Source organism: Lutra lutra, chromosome X (genome assembly GCF_902655055.1).
Source record: "Lutra lutra chromosome X, mLutLut1.2, whole genome shotgun sequence".
Classification (NCBI taxonomy): domain Eukaryota; kingdom Metazoa; phylum Chordata; class Mammalia; order Carnivora; family Mustelidae; genus Lutra; species Lutra lutra.
In genome coordinates, this window is record NC_062296.1 from 98,355,883 (window position 1) to 98,381,775 (window position 25,893).

The window sequence follows — 25,893 nt, forward strand, 5'->3', positions numbered from 1 at the left end:
GGAGGGGTCCCCGGGCGGGGTCCGGGGTCGGAGCGGGGTTCCGGGAAGCTGGGCGAGGTCGGGGAGGAGTCCCGGGGTCGGGGCGGGGTTCCGGGGATCGGGGCGTGGTCGGGGAGGGGCCCCCGGGTCGGGCCCGGGGTCGGAGCGGGATTCCGGGGGTCGGGGCGGGGTCGGGCGGGGTCCCGGGGCGCGGTCCGGGGTCGGGGCGGGGTTCCGGGGTCCTGGGCGGGGTCGGGGAGGGGTCCCGGGGCGGGGTCCTGGTTCGCGGTCCGGGGCGAGCAGGCGGGCAGGCGCGGAGGGCGGGCCGCGCGGGCGCGTTTCCGCCGGCCGGTGTCGCGCCGGGTCCCGGGGGCGGGCGGCGGCGGGCGGCGCGGAAGCGGCGTCCGGGCAGCCATGTCGCCTTTGTCTGCGGCGCGGGCGGCCCTGCGGGTCTACGCGGTGGGCGCGGCGGTGATCCTGGCGCAGCTGCTGCGGCGCTGCCGCGGGGGCTTCGCGGAACCAGGTCAGCAGGGCGCGGGTGCGCGGGCGGGGGCAGCGGGCAGGGGGCGGGGGGCGGCGGGGGCGTTGGCGACAGCGGGCGGAGGCGCGCTCCTCGCGCGGCGGGACCCGGGGCGGGGGGCGCGGGCGGCTGGCGGCGGGGGAGGCGCGCGGCGGGGGCTGGGGAGGCCGAGCGCGCCCCGGGAGCTTCTCGTGCGCGCGCGTCTCGGCTGCCCGCTCGCGCCTGCCCCGGGGCCGGGGTCTGCCGGAAGCCCGCGACCTCGGCCTCCGGCGTCACGGCCGGGCCCGCGCGCGCGCCGAGCTCCCCGCGCCCCCCCGACCTCGGGCTGTGCGCGCGCCGGCGGGGGTCGTGCGGAGAGCGCGCGCGGGCCGGGAGCGCGACGGGGAAGCCCCGGAGGTTCCCCCCCCCCCCCAGCCGGGGGTTAGGCGGCGGCGGCCTTCCCGGAAGGCCTGGCCGCGGCGCCGCGGGGCCCAGCGCGGCCGGCGCACTGGGGAGCCCGGCCGGTGCTATGGGGACCGCTGCCTGCGGGGAGCCAAGTCCGCGCCGCTGCCCGGAACACCGCCGCGCCCTCCGCAGGCCTCGGGGTCGGGACCCGCTCGAGCTCTCGTAAGCCCCGCGGGACCTGCGGCGTGCGCCCTGGGTCTCCACAGACGCATGCCCGGGCCGCCAAGCCGCAATCCCGGAGGCCTTTCTGCGTGCGCGGCTGCGCGGGGACGCACAGGAGCCCTCGTCTGTGGGCGCAGACCTGGCAGTTTATTTTTAGGTGACAAATAAGTGTTTTCCAAAACAAGGTTTTCCGTGGGAACGGGGGTGGGGAGCTGCCCCGTAGCTACGCTCGTTCCTGCCGGGCCTGCGAGGAGAGCCGGACCCTGAGCGCTGCTTGTGCAGTTGGGAGTGTGCGGGGGGGTCGGCTCGCCTCTGCAGACGCTCCCGAGTGGAGCTGCACGCGCACCATCTATCCTCGCCAAAATACACTTGACCTTCGGTCAGCGCTGGTGTGAAATGCCCACCTTCACTTACGTGTTTCTTTTCTTTTTTGTGTGTGTTTTTGGTTGCTTTTTTTTTTTTTTTTTTTTTTTTGGGTACGTACTGCACGGTCCCATAAGTGCATTTTTTCCTCCCTTACGATTTCATCACATTTTCTCCTCTCCCTTCCTTGTAAGAATTCCGCATCCAGGGTTGACAATACACAAAATCACGTGTGAGTGCACCCTGTGTGCCCTGGGTCAGGTTTCTGGACGACAGCGGGCTTTTCCTGGTTATGTTTTGGGGGCCGTCAGAAGTTAGAAGCGGGTTTTTCAGTGTGTGCCAACCCCCACGTGCTTCCAGGGGTCAACTGTGCCTCTGAATTCCTTTGTCTACCCATTCACGAGGGAGGGGGTCACACTTGGAGAACTTCAGCTCTGAGTAGGAACAAGACATTTTTCAGGGAGCCCTACCCTCCCAGACCTCCACCCAGGGAAATGACTCTTTGTTTTTCTTGAGCGGAGCTTTTAACTTGTGTGATAACACTGGAATTTGTGTTTTGTTTTTCTTTTTCTTTTCTTTTTTTTTTTTCCTTAAAACGTATGTATAAGCATTAGAAGTGAATGCAGGGTAAGAAGGAGGAGGCATTCCGGGGCTTGGGGACTGGGAAGTCAACTTGTGTCTTTTCAATCACCTTGCAAACGGAGGAACAAGGAGAAACCGCCCCAGACCCATAGAGTACCACCGCTTACAGGTACCCGTGTGGTTTCACTCTGAGTCGGGTCTTGTCACCTGCCTAGGAGCCCGAACCGGGAGCTTCCTGGTTAGACGGGGTCGATCTGGGAATGGAATGGAATTTAGCCGTAGACCTTGTGTCCCTGCGCGGGCACAGGGAAACGTGTGTTTGCAAAACTTGTTTGCCGTGTGTAGACGGGGATGGCGTGCTCTGTTCTTTCTACTTGTTGATTTAAAACAAACAAACAAAAATCCGTGGAAATACAGAGTCCTCGTGAAGGCACGTGCCAGCCAGAGGAATCCTTCTGGGGGTTCCAGAACACGATCCTTTATACATAAGGACGGACTTTGCCTTGCTGGCCCTCTGCGAGCCCCAGCCTGTCTGTCGTCTCAGAAACAATTCTAGATACTGGTGGGAGCGCGTCCCCGCCGTGGGTCTCCTTGTGGCCCACACCTCCAAGCGGCAAACCATTGCTTTGCATTTTAAAGCTTTTCTGATCTGCCTCTCACTGCACTGGGCGTTTGGACAAGAGCCACTGAACTCTGCCCTAGGCTTCTTCCAGCTAAGCAGTAACAAAGACCCAGTTCCCATTTCCAGTTGGAAGTAACTCAACTTTTTTTTTCTTTCTTTTTCTTTTTTTTTTTTTTTAAATCCCAGGACCAGGACGATGGTCTTGGACCTTTTAGAAAGGGGACTGCATAGGGCACCTACGAGGTCTGCTGCCACTTAGATTGTAGGAAGAAAGAAAGAAATAAGAGTGCAGCCGTCCTAAATGTTAAGATGTCTTATTTTCTTAACATTTGTCCGAAAGCAAGAACCTTTAGAGACTCGGGATGGATGGTCGTGCCTCTTCTGAGATGGTGTGATTTCCAGGTTCTCTGTCTTCTCCAGACTGTATCTAGGTGGCCCACACGGTGAGGTGTGTCTCTTCGTCGTATCTTAAAATACACGAGCTAATGACCACATTTTGTATCCGAACGTGACCCCAAAACTCAAGCTCTGGGCTAAGTGCTGCTCCAAGTTGCCCTGATGCGTAGACGCGTGGTCACGTGGGCAGGATCCACAAGGATCATCCGTTAGAAATGAAACATCTCGATACATCAGTGTGTTCTGAAATGGAGACACATTTTGGTGTGCTTTTTGGAGCGCAGTTATGATTTTGGATGGGATTTTCCTTAAAAATTCCATGGGGGGGAACGTGTGAGTATCTCCATCGGTGAAGCGTCTGCCTTCGACTCAGATCGTGATCCCAGGGTCCTGGGATCGAGTCCCGCATTGGGTTCCGTGCTCAGCGTGGAGTTTGCTTCTCCCTCTCCCTCTCCTCCTGCTGCTCCCCTGTTGTGCTCTCCTTTTCTCTCAAGTAAATACATAAAATCCTAAAAACAAATTCCGTGGGAAGTAGGCAGGCTTCCTGATACGGAAAATGGACTCGTTTACCCGTGCTAAACCTATGAAGGCCATACCCACCTCAAACTATGTCAGCCAGCCCACTTACCGAGCTATTTTGGGAGGACTCCTAGTTTCCAGACTGCAGGGCGTTGGAGCACCTATCCAGAGAAAGTGAAGTCTGGTTGCTTTTGTGCACACGTGGACACGGACGGTGTCTCTAGGGAGGTGAAATCGGGGGTACTCGAACTTCATGATTGAGGGTCCCTTTCCTCTCCAAAAAAAGGGAGGACCCCAAACAACCATTTGTTTAGGCTGCTAGGCATTAAACCAGAAATTTAAAACATATTTAAGATCGTGTTTACAATAACAAAGACAAGCCACTTGCTTGTAAGTACCAGTGACATGGGTTTTTCAGATGCTAAATAACTCCATTCCCCATGACCGAGTTCTCCAAGCCACAGAGTAGGCCCCAGGGGTCGGTGTTTGCTGGCCTCCTGGGCTCCATTCAGGCCAAGGGGAAGGCGGCAGGCTCTCCGTCCTGCCGTGTCTGCCTTCCCTGGGATGCACTATTTGGCATCGTGGGAAGAACCTGGATGCTTTCGCTGCAAAACTCAGGGCCCCCAGGAAGGCTTTGGGGATGGTTCCCGGAGGTGCTCCCACCACCTGCCAGGATGAGTGCAGAAAGCCTGCCTTGAAGAAACCTCTACTGGTGACCCTGATCAACGCCACTGGGAGCCAAGCGGTACAGATGGTGACGGAATGATGGCCCTGCCCAGTGGCTGTCCAGGGGCTCATGGGAAAACTCCCCTCCTCGTCACCTGCTTTCCTGGGGGGCCCCAAAGATTGTGACCTAAGTGATCTGACTGGGCTTGTGGAAAGTGCAGCTTTGGGGGTCCTCTTTCCGCAAATCGTGGCTGTGTCGGATCCCCTCCACCTGTGCCGGAGACCCTGGACCTCGTCTCTCCACTGTCTCCTTGCAGTTGGTCACAGTGACAATGTCCTTTGTCCAACCCAGGTACCATGATGCCCCTTTATCCTGGGTGTTGTGACGTCTTCCAGGAAGACCTCATGTTGGCCAGCGTGGTGGGGTGTGGCTGTTCGACATGGGAGGCATTTCTGGCATGATGTTGAGGCTGAGTGTCTTTTTTTTTTTTTTTAAAGATTTTATTTATTTATTTGACAGACAGAGGTCACAAGTAGGCAGAGAGGCAGGCAGAGAGAGGGGGAAGCAGGCTCACTGCTGAGCAGAGAGCCCGATGCGGGGCTCGATCCCAGGACCCCGAGATCATGACCTGAGCTGAAGGCAGAGGCCTTAACCCACTGAGCCACCCAGGTGCCCCGAGGCTGAGTATCTTTTAAGGTTTTACCCTTGTCTTAAGAGTGCTCTGAGTAAGCCTTACCTTAGTACCCCTGGCTTAGAAGGTGAAAAATTCATCCTTTCCCAGCTTTGGACACCAGAGTCTGAGATCCAGGTGGGGCAGGGCTACTGAGATCCAGGCGGGGCAGGGCCAGGCTCCCTCCAGAAGCTGTAGGAGCGGGTCCTTCCTACTTTTTTCAACTTCTTGGGGCTCCTGGTTTGTGTCCACATCCCTCCCATGACCTTAGGACATTTCACTTAATCACACCTGGGTCCTATTTCAAATAAGGTTCCATTCACAGGTTCTGCGAGTGCCCGAATTCTGGTGGGGGGCACTCTGGCATCCGCACTAGACATCGAAATTGCGTTCTGGACATACTCCTGATACTCAGAAAATGCCTGCTTGGTGTGTGTGTGTGTGTGTGTGTGTGTGTGTGTGTGTGTATTTAACCCCCTGAGCACTGTACAGTGGGTTGGAAAGTTACAGACTCAATACACACCTTTGAATAGAACCCAGCTGCTGTTCTGGGAGTGTCCCTGCCCTGACCGGTGGCTCCGTGGGACAGGATGAGAGGACTGTAGGAACCTTGGGGGCTTGGCTTCTAGTCAACTCCCCTTTGAGAATCTGGCGATGCTGAAACCGGGGCACAGCAAATGTGTATCTGTGCGCATAGGTATGACTGCCCCGGTGGGCGTTGTCAGAAGCGCCTTTCACGGGATCAAGATGTCCATTACCATCCCACTAAAGTTACCGATGACGGATGTGCCAAAGATAAAAGGACCACATGCCACGTTCCAAAGGCATCATTTGGAAAACGTAAAATTTGGGGAGGAAAAAAAAAAAAGAAAACGTAACATTTGGAGGAAAAAAAAAAAAAAGCCTCTTAGCCAACTTAAAGACTGCTTTGTCCGAATTAAAAACCGTTTTTGCTTCTTGGATACCCGGGACCAACCTCGGGGATGTAGTGCCTCACATGGTTGCTCACAAGGAGGCTCGAGGTGCTGGTGCTGGTGGGTCCTCTTGGGCTGGCGGCCGAGCTGGGGCACGTAGGCTTCTGCGGGCCGCCTGCAGTTTGTTCCCCCCAAAAGTGACTCCGCCTGGCTGGTGGCGAGATGGTGGACGACCTAGCACAGGAAACGGTAAACAGCGGAGGTGGGCCAGGTGCTGTAAAGACTGAGAAACTCAAAGACATGCATGTTTTCAGCCACGCGGACTCCTGCGCGCATAGGAGCTCAGATGCGCACGCTTTAAGACGCGCGGAGTCGTGTGCGCATAGGAGCTCAGAGGCGCACGTTTTCAGACGCGTGGAGTCGTGCGCGGATTGGAGCTCAGATGCGCACGTTTTCAGACGCTTGGAGTCCCTGCGCACGCCGCACCTAGGAGTGACCTGCAGCAAAGAGGCGCTCATCTGTCGGAGCGCCTCCTCCGCTTTCCAAAGGCCATGCGCACCGGGAAAGGCGGCCCCGTGGGGTCCCTCTGCCCTGCGGCTTGGGAGGAGACAGCTGCTTCGGCATGTGGCGTGCGCTTGCTCCTCGCAGGGCACCCCCCTGTGCCTGGACCCATTCTCATGCTGTGTTTGTCTTGCTGCTTCTCAGCAGGTGCGCAGGAATGAGTGGAGGCCCCGCACGCGGGCCGCGGTGCAGAAGCCATGGAGGCGAAAGGCCTGGACCCGTCCCAGACAGACCTCAAACTAGTGGCCCACCCGCGCGCCAAGAGCAAAGTGTGGAAGTACTTCGGCTTCGACACCAACGCCGAGGGATGCATCTTGCAGTGGAAGAAGATATACTGTCGCATCTGCATGGCCCAGATTGCCTATTCCGGCAACACGTCCAACCTCTCCTATCACCTGGAGAAGAATCACCCCGATGAGTTCTGTGAGTTCGTCAAGAGCAACACGGAGCAGATGCGCGAGGCCTTCGCCACCGCCTTCTCCAAGCTGAAGCCCGAGGCGTCGCAGCTGACCCCACCGGACACGCTGGCCGCCAAGGCCGGGCATGGCCATGAGAGCAAGCGGCAGCAGGAGCTCACGGCTGCCGTCATCGGCCTCATCTGTGAGGGCCTGTATCCCGCGTCCATCGTGGACGAGCCCACGTTCAAGGTGTTGCTGAAGACGGCTGACCCCAGGTACGAGCTGCCCAGCAGGAAATTCTTATGCAGCAAGGCCATCCCTGAGAAGTACGGCGCCGTCCGCGAGGCTGTCCTCAAGGAGCTCAGCGACGCGTCCTGGTGCGGCATCTCCACGGACATGTGGAGGAGCGAGAATCAGAATCGAGCCTATGTTACTCTGGCCGCCCACTTCCTAGGCGGCGGGGCCCCCGGCTGCCTGTCCGTGGGCTCCCGCTGCCTGAAGACCTTCGAGGTTCCCGAGGACAACACGGCCGAGTCCATCACCAGGGTCCTGTACGAGGCCTTCATCGAGTGGGGCATCAGCGCGAAGGTGTTTGGGGCCACCACGGACTGTGGCAAGGACATCGTGAAGGCGTGCTCCCTGCTGGACATCTCGGTGCAGATGCCCTGCCTGGGACACACGTTCAACGCGGGCATCCAGCAGGCCCTGCAGCTGCCCAAGCTGGCCGGGCTGCTGGCCCGCTGCCGCAAGCTGGTGGAGTACTTCCAGCAGTCCACGGTGGCCATGTACATGCTCTACGAGAAGCAGAAGCAGCAGAACATGGCGCACTGTATGCTGGTCAGCAACCGCGTGTCCTGGTGGGGTAGCACGCTGGCCATGCTCCAGCGCCTCAAGGAGCAACAGTTTGTCATTGCGGGCGTGCTGGTGGAGGACAGCAACAACCACCACCTGATGCTGGAGGCCGCTGAGTGGGCCACCATCGAGGGCCTGGTGGAGCTGCTGCAGCCCTTTAAGCAGGTGGCCGAGATGCTCTCCGCCTCCAAGTACCCCACCATCAGCATGGTGAAGCCTCTCTTGCACATGCTGCTGAACACCACGCTGAACATCAAGGAGACCGACTGCAAGGAGCTCAGCATGGCCAAGGAGGTCATCGCCAAGGAGCTGTCCAAGACCTACCAGGAGGCGCCCGAGATCGACATGTTCCTGAACGTGGCCACCTTCCTGGACCCCCGATACAAGCGCCTGCCCTTCCTGTCCGCCTTTGAGAGGCAGCAGGTGGAGAACAGGGTGGTGGAGGAGGCCAAGGGCCTGCTGGACAAGGTCAAGGACGGCGGCGGCTACCGGGCGGCGGAGGACAAGATGTACGCACTGCCCGAGGAGCCGCCGGTGAAGAAGCTGGTGCTGGCGTCCACGCCGCCGCCCACCAGCGTCATCAACAGCATGCTGGCCGAGATCTTCTGCCAGACGGGGGGCGCGGAGGACCAGGAGGAGTGGCACGCGCAGGTGGTGGAGGAACTCAGCAACTTCAAGTCGCAGAAGGTGCTGGGCCTCAACGAGGACCCCCTCAAGTGGTGGTCCGACCGCCTGGCGCTCTTCCCCGTGCTGCCCAAGGTGCTGCAGAAATATTGGTGCGTGGCGGCCACGCGCGTCTTCCCGGAGCGGCTCTTCGGCACCTCCGCCAACGTGGTCAGCGCCAAGAGGAACAGGCTCGCCCCGGCGCACGTGGACGAGCAGATTTTCCTGTACGAGAACGCGCGCAGCGGCGCGGAGGCCGAGCCCGAGGACGAGGACGAAGGGGAGTGGGGCCTGGATCACGAGCAACTGTTCCCCCTCGGGGACGCTGTGCACGCTGGCTTCTTTGGGATCAGGGACAGCGGCTTCATGTAGGTGCCGGTGGGTGGGGGTGGGTCACCATGGCACCGGCCCCCCGTAGGGTGCTCTGCTGTAAATACCCGCCGTGCGCATATGCGTGGGTGGCCTTGCGTGGGGGGAGCAAGCGCACAGGAGAGAAAGACGGGGCTGCCGCGCCTTCCCTCTACAAGCCCATTCGCGTCCCAGCGAAGGGGCAGAAACAGCACGGGAAAGTTCCAGAAGTCCCCTTGTGCACCTGCTGGCTGCTGTTTGCAGATAACAACTCCGGCAGCCAGCACAGCCAGCAGGGAGAGACGGCCGGAGGGAGGGAGCCCCCTTCCCTTCCTACATAAATAAATTCCACTCCCAAAGCCGTCCTATTCTCCATCGGGGGGTTTGCGGTAAACCCCTGAAAAACACCCAAACTCGCGCATCGTTCCCAGCCCACATGCCTTCCAAAGGCCTTCGCAGACCTGTTGCGCACGTGAGCTCACATTTACTATCCAGCGAAAGTGCGCGCCTTGCCTTTGGCATGGCCGGGCATGCCACGCTCCAACCCATGTGCCCTGAGGGGAGCAACCACAGCTTTAGGTTTGGTGCAGAGCGTGAAAGGGGCACTGGGGACAACGCAGGAAAAGAGGTGTCTTCTGCCTTTTGTACCGTTGCTGCCCTTTGCTCTGTGCATGTGGTCCTGGTGATGCTGGTGCGCTTGGGTCCTGAGCGTCCTCGCGCGCGCGTGTGTGAGTGTAGGGGTGTGTGTGTGTGTGTGTGTGTGTGTGTATGTGTCCCCAGGATGACCACAAGGCCCCCGCCCTCGGGAGCCCTGCTTTCCAAAATTACCAGGGACCCAAGTGTGCCGAGGGGGATTTCGATTTCTCCAGGGGGCCACGGACTCTTGCATTCTGTCTTTTCAAGGCCGCACCACAGGGGCCTGCTGATTTTTAAAAAAATGGACGATGGGACACTTTTGCCTTGATTTTGGGGTCGCTCCTGCTGCTCACGGAAACCCCAGCTGCTGGCGACGTTCTGCGTGGCCAAGCACCTCCAAGACTATCACAGACTATTAAGGAGGCGAATGTGTCCGTGTCCTGGGGGGGTGGGTTACCCCCGTGGTGTCAACCAGGGGCGAGACTTGTATCTTGACGCATCTGACTGGGTTTGAGCCTTCCTCACGGTATCTATTTTTTGTGGGTTTTTTTTTTTTTTTCTTATTTAACGCTTTCGAATTTGACTCTTGTTCAATAAACGCAGAAGCAGATGAGCTCCTAATTAATTGGTCTGATGTGTTTTCATTGCGATGGAATCCCTTCCACCAGGAGGGAGGCTTTTGTTGCTTTCTTCAAAGACATTTCCGGGCCACAAAGAACAGAGGCCATGGTGCTTTGTTCTGGGGTCCTTGGAAATGACAAAGGCTGTGATCCATTCTGGATATTTGTGCATCCCAAAATGTACGTAAATAAAGCCGCCACTTGGTGACCGGCTGTCTGGTGGACAGCCTTTTGCATTTTCCTTCATGTGAGTAAGGCCACCACTTGGTGACGTGGTGCAGGGGAGCAGGCCTTTTGCATTTTCCTTCACTGGCTTGTGTTCACACGAGAATGGTTTTATGAGCCTGGGCCTGAGTGGTGAGCGTGGACCTTTCGTTTTGTACAGGCATCTGGCTGTTGTCCAGCTTGTCCTTCCTCCTTTTCACAGGGCACCCCAGAGACAGACAAACGGACACGGCACGGTAGTCGGCACTGGCTGACCTCTTCCTGCAGGGAATTGGTTGCCTTGTTGCTAGGTGGGGGCTAAATAAATACTTCGTTTTCACACACAGACACGTGGAGTTGAGAGGGGACACTTTTCGGCTACGGTCACTGACATAGCCGATGTCTGACGCTCCTCAGGGAGCATGCCCTTGGCCGTGTCTGGTGGGCACTGAATGTGCCTGTCGCTGACCACGGCTGCTACGCACACAGCCCACAGCCCAGATGCATTCTCCTGTCTAAGTCTGCACCCACTCGGCTTCCTCACATGTGTGGGTCGCCTATGTGGGATTCATGCTCATGTCTTATTCTAAAGCCCTAAGTCTGAGCTGCGTTGTTGTTGTCGTGGGAGTTAATCTGGGAGGCTTCCCGGAGTTGGTTCTTGGGTGCCATGGAGGTTCAGTCCCGTTTAGTGTCGTTCTGTGTGACAGGCTTTCAGGACCTGGGGCAGATCTGGTTCCTGTTGTCCCTGAGAAAGGATGTATTTGTGGCTTCTTGGAGCATGTGGTGTCGCCAGGATGTGGCCATGGTCCCGTGACTCTGCATACGGCATGCTTCAGACCCCAATCTCCCTTGCACATCTTCCACAAAACGTCCCTGCCCACCGTTGCTCCAACTATCTGCAAACACGAGATCCATTTAGGATTTAGCACAACAGTTCCTATGAAGCCCGCCATCCTATCCTCTGGGGTCCCAAGGCACGCGCACCAGCCCTATCCTGTTAGATCACGGGCATCTCAGCTGTCTGATACAGTCCTGTGCCCACATCCCACTTCCCAGGACGTGGCCTGATCTGCGGTGTGGACCAGCTCTGCTTGCCAGAAACACAGACCCAGGCTCCCTTGTGGGATCCCATGATTCCAAACCTGCGTTATCCCTGGGTTCCCCGGGTGCCTCTGCATGTCGGGACCTTGTAGTCTGTTTTTCCAAGGTTGGGGGAGCTCTGTGCAGCCCGTTGGTTGGTTGGTAATGTTGGCCTTCGTTATTCTGGGAGGATTCTCAGAATATCCACTCAGAGCTCAGACCTCTGGTGACAGACAAGCTCGAGATGCTCATCCAACCAGTTCAGCTTCTTGGTTTTCCCAGACATGCTGCATTCTCATGGAGACATGGGACAAGGCATGCATTTCGCAGGTGGCAGGTGGCACGTGCTGAGGAAGGGGCTTTCTGGCAGGAATGGGCCGTCGTTTTCTCTGTTAGAACTTACAGAGCACGGTGCTTCTCGAGAGTTTTTATTGTGGGGTGAATGGCACCCTTCTCATCTCAAATGTTCAGAGTTCTGGGAGATGGTGCTGGAGGAGGCTTTTTTTCCTGGGAAGGTCATGGCTGGGTTTTCCTGGAAAGGACCCATTGGCTGCACAGCAGGCAGGAAAGATGGTGCCGCGTGCACAGTATCGGGGACATCAGCACTGTCCTTTGTGGGCAGCTGGAAATTTCACTGTGATTACATCCCTGCCTAGTGGGTTACGTCCGTAGTAAGCCTTGTGATTCCATGTCTGCGTCAAAGGGATGCCATACATGTATGTATATATCCTGTCTGTATTCTCTTTATGTGTATATTCTACCTGCATATCAATTGTCTGTTTCTGTGTGTTATCTATCATGTATCTATTATTTGTCAATACATCATCCAGCTACCCCTTCTTGCATCCGTCTATCCGTCTATCCATCTACTCACCCATTCTTCCACATGCCCACCCACCCATCCATCCATCCATCCATCCCTCCTTCGCTTTCCATCCATTTATCCATCCATCCACCCACCTATCCATCCACTATCCATTTATCTATCCATCCACCCATCCACCCATCCATCCATCCATCCATCTATCCATCCACACATCCGTCCATCCATCCATCCACCCACCCATCCACACATCCATCCATCCACCCATCCATCCATCCATTCATCCATCCATCCACACATCCGTCCATCCATCCATCCACCCACCCATCCACACATCCATCCATCCATCCATCCATCCATTCATCCATCCATCCACCCATCCATCCATCCATCCATCCCTCCTTCGCTTTCCATCCATTCATCCATCCATCCACCCACCTATCCATCCACTATCCATTTATCTATCCATCCACCCATCCACCCATCCATCCATCCATCCATCTATCTATCCATCTACTCATCCATCCATCCATCCACCCACCCACCCATCCACACATCTGTCCATCCATCCATCCACCCATCCATCCACCCATCCATCCATCCATCCATCCACCCACCCATCCACACATCCGTCCATCCATCCATCCACCCACCCATCCACACATCCATCCATCCATTCATCCATCCATCCACACATCCATCCATCCATCCATCCATCCACCCACCCATCCACACATCCATCCATCCATCCATCCACTTTTCCATCCATCCATCCATCCATCCATCCACCCACCCACCCACTTTTCCATCCATCCATCCACCCATCCATCCATCCATCCATCCACCCACCCACCCATCCATCCATCCATCCTGTGCTTTTGTGGTTAAACTGAAGGTGTACCGAGTGACCTTTATTCTACCTCCATGACTTTTAATGGGTTGTGGAACAGCTGTCACTGATTGACGTGTTATGGATTTGCAATTTTCACCACTTTCTAAATCACGCTGGAAGGAACCATGTGATTCCTATTGGTCCAGCCTCCCCAGGTCACAGGAAACATGCAAAGACTGGACCTTTCAAGCTTCTGCATCAGGAGAGTTGGGTAGAGCATCAGCCTGCACTCAGTGCCTGGTCCTGGTCCTGTGCCTCCTAGGTAGGTGTGGCTCCCAGTCCTTCACATACTTGGCTAGGGAGGTGTAGGACATTAGGGTCAGGTCACCAGATTGCAAAATTGGCCACCTGGAGGGGACACTGAGGCAGGGCCCTACAGGGAATGAGCAGAGTGGATGTTGGCCTGCCTTAGGACCTCCCCAAGGAGGATCCTGCTCCTCACAGGCTGGGCTGTGAGCCTGGAGAGGGGTTCTTTAGTGGGGCGCATGTGGGGAGGTCCAGGCAGGGCAAAGACACCTCAGTGGGAGCATCCAAACCAGCAACAGGCTGCCTGGCGGGTGTCCGGCATGAAGGACACCCCTTTGGAGGGGCTGGCGAGGGGCTGGGCAGCGGGCTGGCTGAGCCCTTCCCTGGTCTTGTCTCTTCCTGGGCACCCTGGTAGGGAGTTAGGATGCGTTAAGCCTGGACATGCGGAAGGACAGGAGATGCAGATACATAATTGGGGGTCAAGGAAGGGAGAGCGGGAGTGATGTTCATGGAGGAAGGAGGTCTGCAGAGATGCTAGCTCAGAGCGAACAGAACTGACAAACCAAGGGGTGGGTTTTCACCAGGCCGTGGATCAGCTGGCATCAGGATCTCACACTTCCAGCCTTTAGGACCTTGAGAAATAAATGTGTGTTGCTTTTACTGCTCCTTTCTAAGGTGTTTGTTATTCAGGCTGTGTGAATCAGGGTTGTGCAGAGAAACAGAACCAATAGCTCGTATGACACATTCTTCCCCTCCTTCCATGTTCTTTGATGCTTTTCAGACCATCAACTGATTAGACGAGGCCCACCCACAGTGCAGAAGGCCCTCGGCTTTACTCAGTGCACCAGATCTGATGCTAATCTCTTCCAAAGCACCCTTGCAGAGAGACACACCCAGGGGGAATGCATAATCAGCTCTCTGGGCTTCCTCAACCCACGTGTGACGAACCCTTACTTGAGATGGTTCCCTCGAGTTCCTGAGTGGGTGCAGCTGGGCCGGGTCCCGACCATCACGTCTGCCACCCATGCTCCCCAGGAACCACACTACTTTCCAACGTGCTCATGGGTTGCCTTCAGTGCAGAGTAGGGGTGGAGCCCATACCCACTCACCCTACTTTCCTCCTTGGAAATACCAGCATCACACCCAGAAAATACCCTCTGTGTTTCCCACACGGGGCATGTTTTCTTCTTCCCATTTATCCTCATACCACAGGGGCGCCTCCCCAAACGGCTATGTCACTGGGTGTTCACCCTTCCTCAACATCATGATTTTTTTGTTTTTTTAATTAATTTTATTTTTTTAAGAGTGATTTTAGGTGCACCGTACAATAAAGATATAACCGGAATGCAATTAAATACGTCCAGCAGCAACACTGAGGGGAACATGCAGAAATCCCCGTGTACCGCCATGACCACACAGAGGCACAGCCTCCTCAGCATCCGCACCTGCCCCACAGAGAGCACATTTCTTATAATCGGCAAACACGCATGGACATGTCATTAGCACCACTGATGCTTTACGTTACAGCTTCTTCTTGGGGTTGTGCATACTGTGGGTTTGCAGACCTGTGCGATGACACGTGTGTATCATTATAGCGTCACACAGATGACTGATACCTCCCTAAAAATCCTCAGGGCTGCATCTTCTCATCCGTCCCTCCCACATCCCTTGCTGACCACAAATCTTTCTTCTGTCTCTGCCATTTTGCCTTTTCGGGAACATCCTAGAGCCAGAATCATGCAGGAGGAAGCCTGCAGACCGACTCCCTTCCCTTCTCAGGATGCATGTAAGGTGACTTGGTGGCTTCTCACGGCTTGATAGCTCATTGCTGTTTAGCAGTGAATTATATTCCCCTTCCCTGAGTGGACCACAGGTTACACAGGCCGCTTCCCTGGGGCAAGACTGGGCATTTGGAGGAAGGACAGAGCTTGATGTGGCTGCAGCATGAGTTCGTTGCTGCACAGTGGGTGTGGAATTGGCCAAGAGCCTGGGTCTGGGGAGGGCTGGTTCATTAGGGAGGTAATTCCAGCTCTGGCCCTTGCCCCATCTCTGATTTCAGACCACTTCTGGGATGCCACAGGGGCGATGAGCTTGTTCTCTGTGCTGCACGGTCACGGTGAGCCTCCCATGTGTGTTGAACTTGGTGGCGGTCATGGGACCTTATGGCTGTGGCTCTGGGATGGAAGGCTCAGGACCCCACACGGCAAGCTTGGGCAAGGCAAGAGAGCCCAGTTCTCTTCCAGCTCCAGCTCTCCATCTGCTACTGCCATTGAAGGCAGCAGGACATCGTCACCTGATGTCGAGACATGCTGGCATGTGCGGAACACCTGGTCCTCTGCTCACGAGGACGAGCCGCTGTCCACACCAGTGGCACCATCTTGGTGCCCCATTCATGCTTCTCTGGCTCAGCTGGCCGTCCCCCGCCTGAGTCCCTGCCATTTTGGTTTCTGACCCGCAGCTTCGCTCCACCAGTGCATTCAACAAGAAGGTCCTGCCTTTCCAGGGAGCCTGCTGTGCCTAGGGTGTCTGGTCTTGGTTTCCATCCAGTGCTGCTTTGGAGACTACCACTCTGGTCCTTCTGTTGTCCTTGCTCAAGGCAGTGGCTTTGCTCATGAAGGAGCTCACTCCCTTAGGGGGGTTCAGGCTTCTGGATGATGGCTGTCAGTCGACACCTTTGTTGCATGGAAAGGCTGTGTATTGTGACGGTTAATTTTATGTCATCTTGGCTGGACCACGCGTGCCCACATGTGGTCAAACACTACTTTAGGTGTTGCTAGGATGGTATGGTTAGATGAGGTTAACATTGCAATCAGTAGCCTTTGAGTAAAGCAGATGACTCTCTCTGGGGTCACGGTGGGCCTCATCCAATCAGTGGAGGGCTTTGTGAGCACACAGACTGACCTCCCCTTTGCTGGTAGGTGTGATTTTTTTGTTGCTGTTGACTTTGTCAATGACACTTTGATTTATCGCTTTACAACATGAATGTCTTTCAAACATAATCCTGCATTAGGTACTAGTTGGAATCTTATCTTTTTCCCTTGGATTGGTGGGCCTTGTCGGATCAGTTGAAGGCTTTGTGACAAAACAGACTGACCTTCCCGGACAAAGAGGAAATTCTGTCTCCAGGAGGCCTTTGGACTCTGGCTGCCACTTTAGCTCGTCCCTGGGTCTCAGCCTCCTGGCCGGTCCTGTGAATAGACACACAGTTACGTGAACCAATTCCTTAAATTAAATCTCTGTCTCTCTGCTTAGTCTTTTGATGTGCTTTTTGGGAGAACCCTGAATAATACATCCTTTATGTGTAAGGGACATGGGGCTGGACCCCTTCCAATCTGGAGAGCGCATGTTTACAAGTGTTTTACTGCATCGTAAGGTAGGACTCCATTGCCAAGCATCTCCATTTTGTGCAAAACACATGTCACCTTTGGTCACCATGCCCGCATAGATGCCTTAACTTTGAATTCTGCAGATGAATCTCCCTCGTGCAGGTGGGCCTTGTCCAATCAGTTGAAGACTTTTTGAGAAAACAGTCTGACCTCTCCTTGGCTGGTGGATGTGATTTTTTTTGATGTTGCTATCATGTGTTGATTTATTGCTCTGTGACATGAATGCCTTTCAAACACAATCTTGCATTACGTACTAGTTGGAATCATCTTTTTCCCTTGGATCGGTGGGCCTTGTCTGATCAGTTGAAGGGTTTGTGAGAAAACTGACCAAACTTCCCGGACAAAGAGGAAATTCTGTCTCCAGGAGGCCTTTGGACTCTGGCTGCCACTTTAGCTCGTCCCTGGGTCTCAGCCTCCTGCCTGACCCTGCACTATAGAGACTCAAATACACACAGATACATGAGCCAATCCCATAAATTAAATCTCTGTCTCACTGCTTAGTCTTCTTGTGTGTTTCTTGGGAGATCCTTGACTAATGCATCCTTTATGTGTAAGGGACATGGGGCTGGACCTCTTCAAATCTGGAGAGCGCATGTCTACAAGTCTTTTACTGCGTCGTATGGTAGGATGCCATCGCCAGGCATCTCCACCTCGTGCAAAATGCATGTCACCTTTGGTCACCATGCCTACATCAATACCTTAACTTTGAATTCCGCAGATGACTTTCATTAGCGCAGGTGGGCCTTGTCTGATCAGTCGAAGACTTTGTGAGAAAACAGTGTGACCTCCCCTTTGCTGGTGGATGTGATTTTTTTTTTTTTTTTTGGATGTTGCTATGATGTTTTCATTTATCACTTTGTAACGTGAATGCCTTTCAAACACAATTCTGCATTACATCATAGTTTGTCTCTTATCTTTTTCCCTTGGATCCTTTCTCTGCGTTTTATTGGAATCAAAGGATTTGTGCATGGGAAATACTTGGCTTTGTTTGGATGGTCCCTTTCTTGACTGTGATGTTATAAACACTGTTTCTTTTTCTTAATTTTGTTTTTTAAAGATTTATTTATTTATTTGAGGGAGAAAGAGCTGGGAGGAGGGGCAGACAGAGATAGAAAATCTCAAGCAGATTCCCTGCTGAGCCCAGAGCCTGAGATCACAACCTGAGCCAAAATCAAGAGTCGGGCACGACCCAAATACTGTTTCTCATATAAGCTTGATTGACGTGGCCTTGAGCTCATTCCCTTTCTTGTAACACATATGAACCTGTTATTGTATTTTCTCCCCCAGTTTTATGGAGGTCAGTTGGCAGGACATCACATACGTCTAATGGTTAGAGAATTTCAGAAAGCTCACGGGCACGTTCTTGACATGGTGGTTGACTTATTTTCCTATACTGAGTATTTCATAGAAATGGAATCATGTCCTGTGTGGTCTTGGGAGTGTGGCTTCCGTCCTTCCATCGTGTCTTCATGGTCTCTCCACGAGGCAGCAGGTGTCAGAGTGCTGTTCCTTTTCAAGGCTGAGTTCTATTCCATCCATGGATGGACCCTGTGCATTGGTGGGCACTTGGACTGCTCACATCTCCCTGGCTACCATGAGTAATGCTGCTCCGGGCCTTTCTATGTACATATGCTTGTGGACACCTGCTTCCCTGTGTCCTGGAGAGATGGAGAGAGGAGTGGGATTGCTGGGCCATGTGGTTTCCACACTACTTTTCCACAGTGCCCACAGCATTTTCTGTGTCCACCAGCCATGCAGGATGGACCCGGTTTCCCTCCCTGCTGTTAAACCTTTGTTCAGTGATGTTTTCATTGTCCCTGAAATAAGACCCATGCGAGTGGACCTAAAGTGATATCTCACTGTGGCTTTGGTTTGCGTTTCCGTAAAGGCGGACGGAATGCCCGTGAGACCCTCCCACGTCCACAAGACATTTCCAACACAATGGGACAGAAGCCACGGGACAAAGACTCTTTGTTTTTAAATTCATGTTTTAAAGAGCAGAATGTATTATATGAACTGAGCTTATTAGACTTTTTACAGATCCCTGTAATTCCTGTGCAGTTGCAAGAAAGAATATGGAGAAACCTTGTGTATGCTTTCTCTGGTTTCCCTCCGGGGATAAAACTTACAAAGCTGTAAAGTACGTGATCCCAACCCCGTGGCTACAGGGATACAATCATTGCTGTTTTATCCATATTTCCTCGTTTTCATGGGCAGCCACATGTGCGGTGGTGGGGTGAGCCATCTGGGATGTCCTTGCACGTGAAGGATGGTGCATCCCTCCAGTCATTGGGGGGGTGACCATCCCCCCTGTGTCAAGGCACAGGCATGTTCCCTGCCCCCAGATTCCCAAATGTTCCCCTCCTATAGCTTTGCTACCTCCTTCCCACGTCCATCCATGCTGCACCCGTAGCCAGCCACTCATTTGCTCTCTGTTTCCACAATGCCATCATTTCAAGAATGTCACATAAATGGAGTCACACACAATGCAACCTTTTAAAATTGCCTTTTTTTTTCTTTTTACCCCCACTCCAAACTCGGCCTAATTCCACTGGAGGGTCCTCCCAGCTGTCTCTAGAACAATAAGGCTTTCTTTCGCAAGAACACCTGTAAAGACTCTTTGCATAAAATGACATTCACACCGAAGATCTTTGTCTTATCAACAGGGCAGGGAGGGTATCTTTTTTATGTTCCAGCATCTTTGCATACCCGTGGGAGTGCATCTGTGGGAGCAGCTCTCAGCATTAGAGCTGCTGGGTCAGAGAGAACATGCACGCACGCCCGCTTGGCACAGCCCTTGGCAGCTCGTCTGCTAAAAGGACAGAGTCTTGGTGCCCAGTGACTCGTTCTAGTGCGAGCGTGCAGTTTTGGGACCCGCTGTTGCGATGGCTGATCACGAGTCAGCTGTCTTCCTTTCATCGTGTGTACTTACAGGAGTGCGTTTCAACGCTGTTGTACACGGGCGTGTTTTATTCACTATCCACGAGTCCCTTGTTCGTTTTCTTTGGGTCTTCGGGAGGGAAGAGGAGAGAAGATGTGCATATCCTTTTACAAGACCCCTTTACGGGCAAGGTCGCAGCCCTTTTTCTACGCCCCGCAGCTGTCGTTTGCCTTTACATGTTACCTGACGGACTTTCGACTCCTTAGGGTGAAACCCTTTCTTGACGTGCTCCGCGTCATCCGCACGGATTCTGCACAGTCCTTAGAAAAGGACATGGTCGCGGAGTGATCCAGCCACCCCCGCCTCCCCTTCTGTATTTACGATTGGATTTTTAAATATTTGAAATGTTTAAATATTTAAATCACTCACAATATTTTAAAACAGTTCAAGTATCTATGTAAATTAAACAATATTTTAAACATGGCAAGTATCCGAATCTGTAAATTATTTCAACCGTATTTTAAATCTTTCAAGTGTCTGAATATGTAAATTATTTTTTAAAATATTTCAAAGGGCTCAAGTATTTGAATCTGCAAGTTATTTAAAGAATATTGTAAATCTTCCAAATATGTCAAAATTTAACTATTTAAATAGAATTATTTAAATAAACAATAAGTACATAGATAAAACAAAAAACAATCCCAATAGTTAAATAATTTTAAATCCTTTGAGTATTTGAATATTTCAATTATTTGAATATTTGCATCTGTAAATGATTCCAAGATTTTGATATTTTGGGTATTTGCATATGTGGATAATTTTATCAGTATTTTTAAATATCTCCAATCTTTGGCTGTTGGAGGCATGTCTTATTTCCCGTGCTGTAGTCAGTGAGATGAGGATACAGAGACCTGACATACAATTACTTCCCTACAAGCTGGCCCTCACGGAAGCATGAGGTCAACCCTCCACATTTCAGTTCTTAAAAAAGAATAATGAGCCACGAGGGCTCTAAACATAGTCCGGGCTCAGGATGGGAGCTCCTTCTCCGCTCGGCCTGCAAACATCACTCGTTTGCCAAGCAAACGGGCTTGGGAGGTGCGCATTGCTTTTCTTGTCATTTGAGTCGTGGGCTTGCCCCCCAAGCTCATCAGCTGGGCGGTTCAGGGAGGAGGGCGTGAGCCGTGAACCCGAGCGGCCTCCCCGTGCTCCCGCAGCAGGTGCTGTCCCTGTACAGACCGATCAGCTCACAGCTGCCACCTCCCCAGTGCTCCCCCATGCCTGTTGGAGGTGAGCTGGCCTGTGGGACTTGGCGATGGTGGGTGCTGGTGTGCAGGACACAGAGTGGCATGTGAGGGGATGGACAGGGATCCCCTCTGTCTGCTTGCAACCAGGTTTTAGGGGGAAGCATTGAAGGCATCTGGGCTGGAGCTGACTCACGTCTGGGAGATAAAGGAGCAGGGAGAGGGGCTGGCTTGCCGGTGCTCCTTGGGAGCCTCGCTAGCCAGGCTGGGGTGGCCTTGCACAGATGCGTGCATGCATGTGCACCAATTTCTAGGGTTTGAATTGTGCCTCCCCCCCATAAAAAGATATGTTGAAGTCTTAGCCCCTGGTACCTGTGAAGGGGATCTTATTTGGAAATTGGGTCTCTGCAGGTGGTCAAGTTAAGATGAGGGCAGTAGGGTGGGCCCTGATCCCATAGGACTGGGGTCCTTTTAAGAAGAGGGGATGTGGACACAGACACGCACAGAGGGACAAGCATGTGCGGACACAGGGAGAACACAGGGTCTACACGCCAAGGAAAGGCCTCAGGGGGAACCAGGATTGGCCTGTCTATCCATCCATCCATCCATCCATCCATCCACCTACCTATCCATTCATCCATGCATCCATATATCCACCCTTCTACCCATCTACCCATCCTTCTATCCATCCATCATCCATCCATCCACCCATTATATCCATCCATCTATCCATCTATCCACCCTTCTACCACCTATCCATCCTTCTATCCATCCATCATCTATCCATCCATCCATTCTGTCTATCCATCCATCCACCTATCCAGCCATCATCCATCCATCTGTCTATCCATCCATCCACCCATCTATCCATCCATCATCTGTCCATCTACCCATTCTACCTACCCATCATCCTTCCATGCATCCATTCATCTATGTCTCCATCCATTATCATCCATCTTATCTATCATCCCTCTCTTTATATATATATAAACATATAAATATGATATATCACCTCCCTCTCTATGTGTATATGTTTATATACACACACATAAATATTTTAATTTTAATCGTTTTAAGGAATCGGCTCATACAACTATGGAGACTTGTTAAACCCAAATGCTATAGGGTAGAAACGCAGGGCACGTTTACAATTTGAATCGGTCTGCTGAGAAATGGACTCTTGCTGGGGCGGGGTTGGGAGTGGGGACAGGTAATTCGTCTTTACACAATGAACACCATCAACTGATTAAACGAGGCCCACCCACATTAGGGAGGGAAATCTTTACAGTGTGGGGATTTCAGAGTTAATCGCAGAGCCCAGAAGTTGCACCGGCGAGACCTGTTTCAATCAGAAGCACATGGCTGTCACATTCCTACCTATGTAGATGGAGCTCCCATTCTCATGCCCTCTGCTGGGATCCAGCTGGGCACGGGGAGTTCCCATGCACTTGGGGTGTCCGTCCCCCCCGCCCCATGTCTCTGCAAGCCCAGACACCTGTATTTGTTCAGTATCAGTGAGTGCCCTGTGCAACTCAAAGCTGATACTCTCTGGGGACAGAAGGATCTCAAGTGTCACCAGGAGAGGGGGAATCTTAAGCCACACACAACGGGATGGCTAGACCTCCCAGCACGGATGATGGAAGGGAATTTCTGTTGGGGGGGATGCCTGTGTTGGAGCCCAGTGACAGAAAACAGTGTGTATTTAAGCCAATATGAGGCTCATGTTGGGGGAAGCACGGGGTCAGCTGCTGAGAGCCATCTCTGGTATTATTTCCCTATTCTCTTTGGCTGCGAGGAAGCTCAGAGCTGAATTTGCCCTCAGAGCTCCATGGCAGGGGTCTTATGACCAGGAGAGCTGCATATGATTTTTAATCTTCTTGGCTGGTTCAAATCTATCTCAGGGACTGAGTTTTAGGATTTGATCAATTGCCCCCATCCTTTATTCACGTGCTTTGTATAACCAACTTTTGTACATTATACTTTGGCACGTTCAACATTTAACCCGGAAAAAACTTTTTTTTTTTTTTTTAAATTTCGAATTGTTTCTTTTTATTTGGATGAATCCTGGGAAGATTAATGGCTGGGGAATGCATGTGTTTAAAATTTGAAGTCGGGAAAAAAAAAAATTTGAAGTCGGGAAAATACAAGTGTTCTTTTTCCAAAGGGCAAGTAATACGCGGTAGGGGAAGGCTTAGTAACAGCTGTCTTGCAAAATTAAGTTTTCCACTGTAAGTTTTTATGTCCAGAAACAATACTCATGACCTCGAGCGGTTGGTGCCATTTATCACACTTTTGGTGATTCTTGTGTGTCGTAAATCACAGTTGTTGGTGAAGTGCATGTGTATGTGTTTATTTATAGATCGGCATGGAAACGGCTGTGCGGGTTTTTGCTGTGAACGAGTCCCCTCCTGTCTTCACCAACCAGGGCATATATTTCTGGGGTACAGCCAATAATTACTGGCTGTGGAGCACCCTGTTCTTGTCACTGCCTGTCTTTGGTGTGAGTTGGTTCCGTAGTCCTCCTTGTTCCATTTTGAGAACATGTACCACGTGCCGAGTCCTGATGGGGGTGTTATGGTTCCAATTCCATGTCTTCCTGTTGTTACTTTGGGGCCATTTCACAGAATAAGCTGATGCAGGTCAGGCTTCTCCATCTGAGTCGTGTGCCCAGTAATTTTGGTTCCCGACTTTGGGGGACGGAATCCTGGCCCCCAAAGACGTCCGTGTCCTAAGCCCTGGAAACTCTAAGTTATGTCATCATGAAGCTAAAGGCAAATAAACATTGCGGATGGAAATTAAGATTTCCAATCAGCTGACCTTGAGATGGAGATTTGTGACCTCCAGAACTGTAGGATGACACGTTTGTGTTTGGGTGGCACTGGTTCTCAATGGATATCCAGCCAAGCTTGGGGAGAGGGGACAGACTTGCCCCATGTGCCCGTCACTGGACAGTTGACTGTGTTTAGGACGATTGTATCCTATCAAAGATAGGACTGATTGGCAGGCTGAGCAGGTGGTTGGAGTCCTGGCTAGTTCAGCCCTGTGCTCCTTCCCACCATGACCTACAAACACCTCCTTGGAGAGGCGTAACCCTGTTGGAAATCCATACGCTCGATTATGACCTGGAGTTCCTGCTTCTCACCTGTGGTCCAAGTGCTCTGTGGGCTCTTCTCGTGGTTGAGAAACATCCTGAAACAGACGTGATGAGCTACGTAGAGATGAAATCTTTTTAGATTTGCAGGGTCAGCTCACTTATGGCACTTGGGACTCAAAATTATGGTATCAGCTGGGAGATAACTTCAGGGACCCCCGTGTGGGCTGAGCCATGCTTGGCAGGAAGCCGATCCCACTTGCTTGGCACATCATGGCCTTGGGAGAAGACATTCTGAGGACCTGTGCCATCCTTGTTCTGGCCAAATGGAAGATGACACTGGATGCAGACACGTTGGGTAGGAAACGACCTTCAGGGCGTGGAGCAAGCAACCACGGGCCTGGAAAGACATTTCATGGACTCGCTCTGTTCACCCAGAAACGTCATGGGGGCTTGGAGTAGGGTGTCCATTATGCACCTCCTGTTTCTGATCCCTGTGAATACCTTTCATACTTGGTATCGAAGCCCAAGGAGCATTCTTTGTGAAGAAGATGCTGCTGTCCTTGGGAGAGCATTCTGGAAGACCACCTGTTGCTCCTGGCGTTGAAGGTGGTTCAGGGTTCCTGTGTTCATATCTCACTGATACTAAGGAGTCAGACTGGATCCTGTTGGTCATGTGATTTCTTAGGCACCCCCCCCTTCCATTCCTGGGTGGTGGTGTAGACGTTGCTCTGTCATCATGCCCGTTCCTCACATGCTTCTGTTTCTCAGCATGTCCTGAGCATCCGGCAGGGGATCTGCCTGGGATGAGGGCATCTTGTCTTAGCCCATTTGGGCCACCATAACAAACACAGCATGGAGTGGTTTTGGGGGGGCTTCAGTAGCAGACACTTACTTCCTGCCATTGGGGTGGCTGGATGCCTGAAATTAAGGAGCTGCTAGAATGGATTTGTAGATGCTGTTCTTCTGGCTGGGTCCTTACACAGTCGAAGGGGCCTGGAGTCTCCTTGGGGTCTCCTTTATAAGGACACTAATTCCATCATAGTGGCTCTGCCCTCATGACCTGGTGAACTTCTAAAGATCCCCCACCTCCACTTTCATGACCTGGTCACCTCCCAAAGACCCCCACCTCCACCCTTATCACCTGATGACCTTCCAAAGTTCCCACCTCCATCCTCATCACCTGATCACCTCCCAAACACCCCCACCTCCAATCCCATCCCGTGGAGGGTTGGCCTTCAACACATGAATTTTAGGAGGAGATACCCACATTCACATCATGGCACATTTCCTTTTGGGGTAGGTGTGGCCTTCTATCTGCTTGATCCAGCGATGGATGGGTTAGTTCATTAAGTCCCTGAACATTCATGGAGCACCAGCCTGACGTCTGCCATTGGGCCAGACAGTGAGGAACAGGGAACCTGTGAGGAGGTGTATGCCCCCAGGCAAACTTGGCCGAGGGGGGAAGGCAGACCAGTCAAAGCACACAGTTGCAGAGGGTTGTTCTTCCCACGTAGGGTACACAAAAGCCTTCTGGATGGGATCCTGAGCACCAATGAGCATCCCTGGGCCCATACAACTAAGACAAAGTCTTGACTGGGGATGGCTGCCATGTTGCACGGGGATTATCCCAATAGCAGAGAGACCTCCCACATGAGTGCAGATACCACGCTTAGAAGTACATATGAGCTCTTATTGCTTGCATGACGTCCCACAGGACCATGAGCTCTTTCAGGGCATTATTCCCTAATACCTTCATAGTTTATCACAGGGGTCGTGAACGTCCAGTTGGGAGCACCACTGTGAGCTTGAGAACCCCCGAATGATCACCTTTCCAATGTTACACATGTATTCCCAGCCCATCGTGACTGCAGGTGGAGTTACTCACCTGCACTCAAGGGCCACTCGGGGTTGCTGACTGGTGTCTGCGTGACTGCGGACACCAGGGACACAGCTGCAGGGAGAAATGGGGGGTCTGCCTTGGATTTCCAGGGCACATTTCTAGAAGTGATTTTGCTGCAACAGCCTGAATGTGTTTCAGGTTGCACTAGATATCACCCAAGGACCCCCACCCACAAGGGGGTTTTCCCCTCTTGCTTTCCTGCCCATGGCATACATGAGCCCCTGCTT

At 52.9% G+C, this 25,893-nt stretch overlaps 2 protein-coding genes across 4 annotated transcripts in view; both read left to right on the forward strand.

Annotated features, from left to right (window-relative positions):
* The first annotated feature begins 362 nt into the window (after positions 1 to 362).
* On the forward strand, positions 363 to 9,917 carry ZBED1 (zinc finger BED-type containing 1). 3 transcript variants are annotated; one of them, XM_047716906.1, is made up of 2 exons: positions 363 to 502; positions 6,544 to 9,917. In XM_047716906.1, the coding sequence occupies exon 2, from the start codon at positions 6,597 to 6,599 to the stop codon at positions 8,682 to 8,684; it is 2,088 nt and encodes a 695-aa protein (XP_047572862.1). In that variant the 5' UTR covers positions 363 to 502; positions 6,544 to 6,596; the 3' UTR covers positions 8,685 to 9,917. The 3 variants fall into 3 exon arrangements, with proteins under 3 accessions (XP_047572862.1, XP_047572863.1, XP_047572864.1); XM_047716907.1 differs by lacking the exon at positions 363 to 502 and adding an exon at positions 899 to 1,105; XM_047716908.1 differs by lacking the exon at positions 363 to 502 and adding an exon at positions 1,160 to 1,262.
* Positions 377 to 25,893, forward strand: part of DHRSX (dehydrogenase/reductase X-linked) — a 145,222-nt gene continuing 119,705 nt past the window's right edge. Inside the window, exon 1 of the mRNA XM_047716910.1 lies at positions 377 to 502. Within this exon, the coding sequence (XP_047572866.1) occupies positions 394 to 502 (109 nt within the window). The 5' untranslated portion in view covers positions 377 to 393. The remainder of the gene's footprint in view (positions 503 to 25,893) is intronic.